Genomic DNA, 10,968 nt, shown 5'->3' with positions numbered 1-10,968 from the left:
TGAAGTTAGACACCAGACTAATTTTCAAAGCTTTCTTTGTAACAGTTGAGTAAATCACGCAGAGCTCGCGTCAAATGTACTTTTGAGATAACAGTGAGCCGATTTCCATTTACATATTGACTTTATTTATTTAATAATACATCAATTAGATTTACATCTACTTAAAAAAAAATCCAAATGGAGCAAATTGAGTTGATGTTCTTTTTTAAATTTTGTTGCTCTGTGTGAATGTGTTGCATGTGCCGATGTGTATGTGTGTGAGTGTGTGTGTGTGTGTGTGTTTGATCGTTTGATCGGCATAACTATCATAACTGTGTTTAGGCATCCCAAACATTAATGTTAAAGTTCATGTTAGCAGTATGGTAACCGTTCACGGCTTAGAGAGTTCACATGTTAACTAAACGCTCGCGTGACTAGAGCTGTTGGTAATAACTGAGCAGATAATAGTCGTGTTTTTTTTTTTTTTTTTGAATACCCTGTTCTATAACAAAGTAGATACAAGACTTTCGATCAACACACCTATACCATATGCAAGGCACCTATTCAACAAATGGTGCATTTCTGAGTATATTACCCAAACGGTAGGTATGATAAAAAAAAAGAATTTAAATAATAAACTGTATGTGGTAGAACAACAAAAATAACTCAAAAAAAAAAAAATAGTTGTTGTGTTGCTTGAGCTCCTCCAAATAGCCATTTGAATGTCCACGGCCGAGGATCCACGTCAAAGCGAATAACTGTCTAACAGAAAGAATAGACTAATCAGTTATTTAGGCATAAACACAGTAATGGTGCTTAGATTCACTCACAATATAGAACATAGAAAACAAATATCACAACAAACGTAGTTCTTGTCGAACAACAGATTAACAGATCTTAACATGCAAGCAAAAGCCGGGACATTTATTTAAACATTGTTAGTTAGCCTATTTATCTAATAGACAATTTATAATAAATTAAGTCTTAAGCTTTTAAGGAATTAAGCACAAAATTAACAGAAGCCATTGAAATGTAACTAAGATGTTAAAACTGTTAATAAACGCATGAATTTGTTTAAGCTACATTAAGTGCAAATGTAACACAATTTGCGTGAGTAAGACGAAACGATATCCATGGGTGCATAACAATAAATAATGTGGGTCTATATAAAGTTTGGCAATTGGAAACAAATGAAAAAAGTACTATTGCTGCCCTTTATGCTGGAGGTATTAGTGCAAGCTCTGTTAAGCTTACATCTGTAAGTCTGCAGTTGCTAGCTTACATAATAAAAATAAAAAGAACTTAACAGTCGGGCATAACCGACTGCTCGAAACTCTATTCGGAGCGTAATTGCCGACTAAATCAGTCGCAAGGAGTTTACTTGATTCTAATCCAAAATAAATAGCTGGCTGACGTAAGACTATTAAAAACATAAATAAGAACACGTCCACAATGTTTCCGTTAGGTTAGAAAGTGGTAAAAATAGGTTTTTATTAAAAAAAATATAACATGTTCCCTGTAGGAGACCAAAATGTTTTGCTATATAAAACTAGAAGTTTAAGAAATAAAATCAGTTCGAATTTGAAGTCAAATGAACTTTAACCGCAAAGCAGCGACTGAGACTAGAAGATCTTGAGTAGAGTATATAGAGTATATATATATACTGAAAGCCTTTTAGTTTCAACATACTGCTTTTGCTCCCTAATAAACTCCTTTAATTTCGAGAACCGAGCATAAAAACCGAAGACAATTAATTATACAAATTTCACTATTAATACAATTTTTAATTGAAAACGGAATGTGGGAAAATTTCATCTAACAGTCAATTCGAAATGTTATGAACAGTTATGTTAGGCACGAACGTTAACACCAAATTCGTGCGTAATTCGACATGTTATGGGACAATTTCATCTAACAGTAATTCAAAATGTTAATGTGAATTATGTTGGGCACGAACATTAACACCAACTGCAAACGTGAGAAGAGATGAGATGGTAGACTTGCATGCTGTAAGAGATGGCAAAAGATGCAGGCAAAATAGAAGAGCACACACACAAAGACACAGGCGCATGCACACATATACAAAAGTATTTAGAGCGAGACAGACAATTTGGCGCGCTGTTAATAACCTTTTGCGTGACGCGTTCATTTAGTTGAATTTCTAAGATTCAAACACTGTCAGAATATCCTCCATGGTGACTCTGGAGTTTGAATGGAGGCTGTTGCTTATTTGAAAATCCGGCTCTAGAAAATTTGAAAGAATAATGGTAGTTTAAAAGCCGACCAACATGAAAAACAGAAAAACAAAACAACACAAAATACAATAATTATAATGACAATACGCACCCACAAGCTGGCCCAGTTCATCGTCATCTAAAGTCGGTATTTCACCGATCGGCGAGTACGGCGGTTGCGGTATGCTACTGGTGCCGCTGGCTGGCTCACTGGCATTGAAGGTTGTGGTCGCTGCAACAGGCGGCGTCAACTCAGTGTCCACCGCCTCTGTCTCACTGATTTGCCGCGCCGGCGCCTCTTCGGCAGTTGTCAGAGCTGCGCTGCTGGTTTCCTGCTCATGGGCCGACTTAAAGCTGGTGTCTGACTCCGGTGACTCAAAGCGTACGCTGCGATTGGTTGTCTGCGGCAGGAGCTGTGGCGTATTTTGTCGTGAGGGCGGAGTGTGCAGCTCCCGCACATCCTCAATGGATGTTTGAATCTCTAAAATGTCATCGGTTGTTACATCATCCGTTAGGGCAGTCGACACAGGTGATTTTCCTTTTAAGTCTTTCTGCTCCAGCACGTCTGTCGACTGTTTCTGTTCTGTCTCTTGTTCCACAGACTTCGGTACAGGATCCACAGGCTTCGGCTCATCATCCTTTGGCTGCGGCTCCGGGTCCGTTTGCTTCTGTTCATGTTCCTGCTCAGCTGTTTCCTCTTTCTTAGTTTGAGATTGTGGTTTCTCAGCTGGTTCTGCGATTTCATCAGCATCACTTTCTGGCACTGTCACTGGCACTGGAACTGGCTCCTGGTCTTGCTCTGGCCCTTCGGCGCCCTCCTCGTCACTCACTGTTGTAGTTACTGTAACTCGTTTTACTGGGGTCGGAGTGCCAGAGCGACGCACGCCCAATGTTTGATAGTCGGGCATTTCGTTGGGCACTGTAAAAGTAAATATATATTTGGTTAAGTAATCAGGCATCTTTGACTATGCCCTACTCACCAATATACTCGTCGCCGGCTTCGTTATCCACATCCTCATCCTGGCTGTCATCGATGCGCAGACTGGCCAAATCGTTGACTGGAACGCGCAGTGCCGGTCGCTTGAGCTTAGGGCCACGTCGGCCGCCGTTGCAAGAGGCCTGGCGACCGGACCGCTTGCTTGGGCTGGCCATGTCGTGTTTAAGCTCAATGTCCTCGAGCACGTTTCCAGTGGCATCGACACGTTGCAAACGCGTTGGCACTGAATTGCACAATTTCGACAGCAGCCTGGGCGTACCCGCAATGGACGATGATTTGCGCGGTTTACTGCCAAGTATTTCGACAGCTTCACTAAATGAAACCGAAAGCTTTGATTTGGACTTTCGATTTGCGCGCTTCGTCGTGGAGATGTCCGAGCCAGTTAGGCGCTTCAACTTGACCACGCATTTAAAGAAGCGAGCGCCATAACGCTGCACCAGCGCCTTGCTGACACTGTTTGGCCTGGCCTGTTTGAGCGATCTTTTCAGATTTGGCGGCGGTGTGTGTGCACGTGACGTTGTCTGTATGGTTCGTTGCTTGGCACCGTTCTGCATCCAGGGTACCTTGATGTGCACCTTACTAATGGGTTTTTGTTTTTTGGGTGGCGACGGAGAATCATCCAGCATTGATGAATCTGACGCCGTCTTGCGTGGTCTGCCGCGTTTGCTGGCTTTCCGTTTGATTAAACGTTCAATCTCTGTCTGGTTCAAGCGCTTGATGCGCACCAAGCATTGTCTAATGCCTGCCGAGGTACCAGTTTTATTCTTGGAAGTCGTTGGCACATCTGCAAACATTTTCTGTTGGGCCTTCGTTTTGGGCGGTTGTGGCTGTCGATGCTCATCATCCTCATCCTCATCCTCTTCCTCACCGTCAGCATCGCAGTCGCGATCGGCGTTGTCGTCCTCGTTGTTGTCGCTAACAAGCGCGGGTTCCTGTGAATTGGCATTATCATCAGCAGCAGTGTCATCCACTGTTGCTTTGTCATCCTCCTCAGCTATAATATATTGAATTTAATAATTGTTCGTACATTTCGAGTTTATTTTGTAACTGACCCAAATTGTAAATGGGCGATGCTGGCACCGGCGAGCGTGGTAGTGCGATTTCCGTGTCGGAATCATCCTCTGCAATTCGTTTGTGCTTAGCTACAATCTGAGTTATTTGACTGTCGTATTGGCACATACCTGGATTAAAAATGGGCGACATTGGCAATGGCGACGGCTTTGAGGGTTTTTCTTTCGGATCTGCGTCTGCTGCCGCCTCAGCCTCTGGCTGCGCTGCTGTCGCCTCTCGTACGCTCGGCGGCGGTGGAGCTGCTCGCACCAAATCGAACAAATCCATTGCGTGTGTGTGTTTGTGTGTGTGTGGGATAGTGCTTATGATTGACGGTCTTTAGCTATCTTGTTGCGTCCACATCCACAAACACAAGCTCATCGACAGTTTTGGTCGAGCCGCCTTAGCTTCAGCCCCAAGCGAACGAAGCGCGAAAACCACACACGTAAAAATAATAACATACACGGCAAATAGAAACGCGAAACGAAATATGCTTCGTAGTTGTCTGTACGCCTGTTCCCAATCTTTTTAATGCAACTTTTTAAATCACTTACCGTAGCTGCAACAATTTTCTTTAACAAAAATTGAGGCAAAAAAAAAATAAACGCGGATTTATACTCTATTGCAGAGAGACACCGACGCCGCTGTGTAGTGATGTAAAATGTATCATTTATCGATTCATCGATTCAAAGTTGGCGATATTTATCGAAATAAGCTCGGCTATGCTCGCAGCAATTACAGTTAATAATTAAACGGAGCGCGAATTGCGAATTATCTTGTGTTTCTGTGACTAGCTTATCATTTCATTCTTATAAACTTACTCGAACGTTTTGTTTTGGGCGTAGTTGAGCAGATTGCTGTAAGGATTATGTTTGTATGATAATATGTTTCACAGCTTACTCAGCACAACATTTTTCCCTACACTCTGACTCACAATATATATTGTATATTGTATTGTGTTATGGAATAGTTTTTGTCATACCATAAATACCATCAGAAATCATTTAATTTTCCTTCAACGAATTCAATATTATTACACTCTTTGCAGTTTGTTGCTTCTCCCGCCAATTATCGATTACAATTCGATCGCAGAAACGAGCTTAACTGGCCGATCTGGCAGGATTTATCGGCCTCCACCACAGCCAATCGAAGGTATATCGAGGTGATGGGCGCGCTATTTCAAAGAGCAATAGTTTTCAATTGGCATTTTTATTCACTTTCATTGTATAATTGGTTAATTGCAATAAATATAATTTTGTACAATTAGTTGGCGAATTTTTGCAGGCAGCAAGACATTGTGCAATTAGCAATTGTTTGGATTTGTTTCGTTTACATTTCGATTTCTGAGGATAACACCTTCAAGACTAGCACAAAAACTTCGCCGGCTCAGCATATAAATATGTATAAAATATAAGTAGTACATACAAAAGCTATGTAAACATATATAGATAAAAGAATACTTTGCGTAGACAGGGGCGAGTGGTGAGTTAATTAATTAATTGGGCGGCGAAATATATATAAAAAAAAAAATAAACAACGGCTCTAAATAAAAATAATAATAAACAATTAAATACATTATAAAAGTACAAACATTTGCTGGCGTTTCTGTGTCGTGTTTATATATACATATATATCTATATATATATATATATATATATATATATATATATATATATACATGTGTGTGTGTGTGTGTGTATATATATTGCAGTCGAAAATTGTCATGTCCGGCGGCTACTCTGTCACGGCACCGCACGGCTTTTAAATGTACACCTTAAACGCGCTCCAGCCATGGAAGCACTTTGTAAAACGTCGCGACTCCTTGTTTTTCATGGTGAGGAACAGTTTGCGCGGTCGTTCCGGCTGCTTAATGCGCATGTGCTGTATGTAGACCTGGGCCGATTTGTAGGCCAGCTTCACTTCCACCTCGCTGCAACGCGGCCCCATCCAAAGAAAGACGTGCTCACCATTGTCGAGTATCATAATATCATCATCGGCCAAATCGTCCTGACAGAAGTCTGCGCACTTCTCGGCCACCGTATAATAGCCCCGCTCGTTGGAGCAGCGAAACAGTCGCGTGTAGTTCATATAATCGGCATTCGTGTCGTATGGCTTGCGACCGCCCAGCGCCACCCAGAAGAAGTTTTCCGGTTCGTCGCCCTCGTTGAGTATCTGTGGGTATGTCAATTCATAAATGAAACACTCTATATGTATATATATATATATATATATATATGTATTGAATAGTGATTCATTGGGCTGATACTCACCTGCAGGCTCACCCAGGGACTGTTGAACATCTGTTCGGCTATATCCTGCACCAGTTTTGTCTCCTCGTTGCACGCTTTGCTGCCCAGCCAAACGTACACAATGCCCGACTGTGACTCGTCCTCCGTTTCGAATGGCACATGAAGAATATAGCTGAGCGATTCAAAGAGATCATTAATAATATTATCAGATTCATCGTTTAGCGGGAATTGGGTGAAAACCCAAATGGGTTACATATCATGGGTTATGGGTTATACCATGAACTGTTTAATAAACGATAGTAAATTGGAAAAAAAAGCGGGTCGTTGTCAAGACTTACCAGAATGCCGAGTTCAGATGCACTGCATCCGGCTGGATTTGTATGAGTCGTGTGGTCAATGCGCCGCCATTGGAACGCAAATGGAAGAACTCAACGGCGGGTTTACCATCGGGCGTGAGCGCCTTGTCCTTGCGCTTACCCGTGTGGATGATGAACTTGCGCTTGAAGTGTGACATGAACTTGAGGTTCTCCTGCTGCTGAAAGATGCGCATGACCTCCAGCTCCTCGCCGAACATTGCCTTGAACTTCTTCTGCAGTGTAAACGTAAAGGTCAGCCAGCCCATGTTGCCGGCATTGCGTCCCTGCCAGAAGTAGACAACACACTCGATCTCATCCTCGGGCGGCGACGATTTGCTATCATCGCCATTCGGCTCCGCGCCACCTTCGCCACCATCAACATCGTCGACGGGTATACAGTAGCGGCAGAGGAAGACATAGCATTCGCCCGTATAGAAATGTCCGAGCTCCTCTTCGGGCAGCCGGACAAACTTCTTGTTCTCGAGCACAAAGGCCTCCATCATCTCGAGATCGTAGTTCCATTCCTCCTCCAGCTGCTCGGCCTCGGCCAGGGGCATCGCGCTCTGGCGTGGCATAAACAGCGCCGCCAGATCTGTGCGTGTCTCCTGTTTGCGCGCCCATTGCGTCAAATTGGCGCCCGTTTTGGCCACCGATTTGGCGGTGCGTGTGAAATCAACAGCCATCACCTCATCCCAGCCGGGGAATTTGGTGCGAAAGATCTGCATCTCGTTGCCCTCCGGTACGCGCATGACCAGCGCACAATCCGGCCGCTCCAGCATGTTGAACAGCTCGCGGCTCAGCTTGACGGCGGCGGCGCGCACCAATCGGGTCGACTTCTTGCCAAACCAGACAAACAGATCCGTATAGCAGTCGAGGATGTAAACGTGCTTGCTGTTGAGCAGCGTGTGGCTGAGCTTCTGCTCGGGCAACTCCACCTGCGGCAGCTCCAGATAGCCCATGCCCAGCTGCACCTGATAGAGGCGCGGCTGTACTGGCGCATAGTTCTCATCGATGTGCTCCTCGGGCGGCGGCAGATCGGCCACCTCCTCCGGCAGTATATCGAATGCTTCCCAAAATTCTGGACTCTCTGCACCCTGCATATCGACCAGAATTTCGCACTTATTCTTGCGCTCCGTCTTGTTGATCTTCTCGGCCATGAGGCGCGCCTTAGAGTTGAGCGTGTTCTTGGAACGCTTGCCCAGCCAGATATGTATCCGTGTGCCCACATCCAGGAGGAAGGCGTGCCGCGGATCCAGCGATTGCACAACCACAGCCATTGGCTCTAAATGAATGCTAGCCCCATATGCATGGACCAGATAAAGCCGTGTTATGTGTATCATCTCCTCGATGGTATAGAAGCCGGTAGCAGTGCGTCCACCCTCAATATAAATCACTTCCGCCTCGAATAGGGCCAGAAATTCATCGGATTCGTCGCCCTGCTCCTCGCGTATCGTGCGACATCGTGCGCCCAGATAATTACGCAAATTGACGGCATGGATGGCGGCACAGGCGCGCTTGTCCAGCGTCGCCTCGTTACCAATCCAGAAGTAGATCTCCCAGTTGAGTGTGTGCAGCTCATCGAACTTGGTCTTAAGGACAATGTAGCAGTCGCCCTCGTAGAATTTGCCATGCACCACCTCCTCGATTTTGTTGGGCAGAAAGTTCTCGATCTCCCAGATGGTTAGGCCCGGCTGCTGGCCATCCTCCTTCTCAAAGAACTTGGAATAGTCCAGCTGTGGCTTCTCCAATGATTCGTCCCAACGTTTCGGCTTCAATGACTCTGTGGGCAACGCATCCATGTCGTCCTTCTCTTTGTCCTTGGCCACGTCCTTCATACCCTTTAGCACCTTGGCCGCATCCTGACCGCCATCCTGGCCCTCCGTACGCGGACCCCGTCGCAAACGTATCTTGCGTGCCGTCGCATCCTTGGGCGTCGGCGCGGCCGGTATCGAGGGCGGCACAGCGGCCCCAGCCAGTCGTAGTTGCGTCTGCAGCGAGAAATCAATGTTGTAGAACTCCAGGCTGGTCGCTTTGCTGGCCTCACTGGGCTTGGGCGGCATCACCAGCTCCGGATTGTCGCGCAAATCCAGCTGATCGAGCCCCTCTAGCAGATGTATGGCATCGGGCAGTGTTATTAGCCGATTGCTGCTCAAATTCAACTGCTTGAGCGCGCCGCATCTGCACAGGCCCTCGGGCACCATCTCGAGCAGATTGTTCGACGCCGAGAAGCACTCAAGGGCGCCAAGCTTGCCAATGCCCGACGGTATGCCCTCAAAGTTAAGTTTGTTATCGTTGACAAAGAGGCGTCGTAGCCGCGACAGCTTGCAGAGGGCGGCGGGCAGGACAGTCAGCTGGTTGCGTGATAAAATCAGCGACTCGAGACGCTGCCACTGGTCCATGCTGGAGCTGAGCTCGTTAATCTCATTGTCGCTGAGATTGAGGCGCACCAGCGTAACCACATTGTAGACGCAGTCGGGCAGCTTTGGCAGTGCATTGTGCGAGAGATCCAGCTCCACAAGATTGGCCAGACTGTCGATGCTAGTGGGAAAGTTGAGGAGCGTGCGCTGTGTGTTGCTCATTTTGAGCACCTCGAGGCTCTGCAGCGAGGGCAGCTGACGCAGCTGGAACAGCTCCAGCGGATTGCCGGACAAGTCCAGCGTCTTTAAATTGGTCAAACGGCGCGTTTGCGGCGGCAGCGTCTCTAGGCGATTGTGCGATAAATCGAGAAAGAGCAGATCCGTCAGATGTATGAACAGCGCCGTGGGTATGCTCTCAATTTGATTGAAGCTCAGATTGAGCACAATTAGATTCTTGGCACGCTCCAGACCCTCGGGCACTTCCTTTAGCCGGTTGTGCGACAAATCCAATGTGGTTAGCTCCTCCAGCTGGAACAGCTCTGGGGGTATGCCGCTGTTCTTCAGCTGATTGTGGCGCAAATCTAATGAGCGCAGGCACGTCAGTTCCGTTAGTTCGCCAAAGAGCTTTTCCAGATGATTATGATTTAGGGAGAGGTGCTCCAGCTTCTGAAGATGGCCCAGCTCCTCGGGTATTTGCTGCAGCTGTGTGTGGTCTAGTGTTAGCCACTGGACGCGCGACATTTGCCGCATGGAGCTGGGGAATGTTTTCTGCAAGAACAAACAGTGGTTATAACGGTAAGCGGCTGGGCAATGTAAACAAAGCGCTAACAGCGCAGTTAACGTCGCCGCTGACGTTGACGTCGGCGTCGGCGTCAACGTCAGCAGCTGCAGCAGCTGTGCGCTGCTGATGACAAATTCGCCGTGAATGGCTACTTTTTTCATTTTTTTTTTCCTATTTGGAGCAATGACTGAACCGCTAATCTAAGTCTGGGGTTGACCCGCTTGTGCAGGTGCAGTGGCCAGCAGCTAGCGACCAGCACTTAATTTAGCATTTACATTTACATTCCGCATTTAGCTCGACAGCAACAGCAACAGCAAAAACAACAACAACAACACACAATACTTACGCTGAAATCATTTTTCGTAAAATCAACGCCGCGGACAAACGGTAAAACACTCATCCTGGATATGCTACGCACTCTACTGCTGCTGCTTCTTGTGTGGGTGCGGGGAGTAGCATAAAACTAACAATTTTGCGTCACGGACACGAAGACGGACGGCGAAAACGGCTGCGAGCCCCGTTCTTGTTATTGCTATTTCAATGAATATATGTGCCTGTGCCTGATCTAGCGATGGCAAAAGTATCGATATGTCGACCATATCGATAATAATTTGAAACTATTGCAATAGCATGGGCTCGTGCAATAGATCAAAGCATATCGATATTTCCTTTGAAATGTGCATTTTAAAGTTGTTTTTGTTTCTTCAGATATTTCCGTATCAGTTAACATCAATCGTTGATTCTTATACAGGGCTTAGTAAATTAGCATGCCAGTATAAAGGTTGCTTCTTACAAATTATCGCGTAAACAGAACATATCGGATGATTTTTTTTGCTCTTAATTAAGAATCTCAATTCATTTTTGCAGCTAGTAACTTTGTAAGTTCTATTCGGCTCTCTTACGACGTATCTAAAGGAATATAGGAGGACAGCTTGCTATTGGGCCGATGTCAACAGGTCAGAAGC

At 45.8% G+C, this 10,968-nt stretch overlaps 2 protein-coding genes across 4 annotated transcripts; both read right to left on the bottom strand.

Moving 5' to 3' along the window:
- Positions 1-132: 132 nt before the first annotated feature.
- Positions 133-5,126, bottom strand: LOC115767854 (pinin). 3 transcript variants are annotated; one of them, XM_030712209.1, is made up of 6 exons: positions 4,392-5,126; positions 4,263-4,331; positions 3,194-4,204; positions 2,326-3,132; positions 2,109-2,223; positions 133-741 (listed from the first exon to the last, which is right to left on the bottom strand). In XM_030712209.1, the coding sequence occupies exons 1-5, from the start codon at positions 4,546-4,548 to the stop codon at positions 2,141-2,143; spliced, it is 2,127 nt and encodes a 708-aa protein (XP_030568069.1). In that variant the 5' UTR covers positions 4,549-5,126; the 3' UTR covers positions 133-741; positions 2,109-2,140. The 3 variants fall into 3 exon arrangements, with proteins under 3 accessions (XP_030568069.1, XP_030568070.1, XP_030568067.1); XM_030712210.1 differs by having other exon boundaries at positions 133-737; XM_030712207.1 differs by lacking the exon at positions 133-741 and having other exon boundaries at positions 1,589-2,223.
- An 826-nt stretch (positions 5,127-5,952) lies between these two features.
- Positions 5,953-10,531, bottom strand: LOC115767877 (protein flightless-1). Its single transcript, XM_030712239.1, has 4 exons — positions 10,350-10,531; positions 6,848-9,990; positions 6,531-6,681; positions 5,953-6,432 (listed from the first exon to the last, which is right to left on the bottom strand). The coding sequence occupies exons 1-4, from the start codon at positions 10,401-10,403 to the stop codon at positions 6,022-6,024; spliced, it is 3,759 nt and encodes a 1,252-aa protein (XP_030568099.1). The 5' UTR covers positions 10,404-10,531; the 3' UTR covers positions 5,953-6,021.
- Between the last annotated feature and the right edge of the window lie 437 nt (positions 10,532-10,968).

Source organism: Drosophila novamexicana, unplaced genomic scaffold, assembly GCF_003285875.2.
Source record: "Drosophila novamexicana strain 15010-1031.04,08,12 unplaced genomic scaffold, DnovRS2.1 tig00001466-arrow-arrow-pilon, whole genome shotgun sequence".
Classification (NCBI taxonomy): domain Eukaryota; kingdom Metazoa; phylum Arthropoda; class Insecta; order Diptera; family Drosophilidae; genus Drosophila; species Drosophila novamexicana.
The sequence above is the reverse complement of the archived record's forward strand: the minus strand, read 5'-3'. Positions and strand labels throughout refer to the sequence as shown.

Excerpts from the sequence above, each read along its gene's own strand:
- LOC115767877 (XM_030712239.1), bottom strand. The coding sequence starts at position 10,403 with ATGAGTGTTTTACCGTTTGTCCGCGGCGTTGATTTTACGAAAAATGAT. Across the intron at positions 6,682-6,847 it reads CATCTGAACTCGGCATTCTG|CTATATTCTTCATGTGCCAT; the intron begins GTAAGTCTTGAC and ends TGAATCGCTCAG. Across the intron at positions 6,433-6,530 it reads GTCCCTGGGTGAGCCTGCAG|ATACTCAACGAGGGCGACGA; the intron begins GTGAGTATCAGC and ends ACATACCCACAG.
- LOC115767854 (XM_030712209.1), bottom strand. The coding sequence starts at position 4,548 with ATGGATTTGTTCGATTTGGTGCGAGCAGCTCCACCGCCGCCGAGCGTA. Across the intron at positions 4,332-4,391 it reads GTCGCCCATTTTTAATCCAG|AGGATGATTCCGACACGGAA; the intron begins GTATGTGCCAAT and ends AACGAATTGCAG. Across the intron at positions 2,224-2,325 it reads TGAACTGGGCCAGCTTGTGG|AGCCGGATTTTCAAATAAGC; the intron begins GTGCGTATTGTC and ends CAAATTTTCTAG.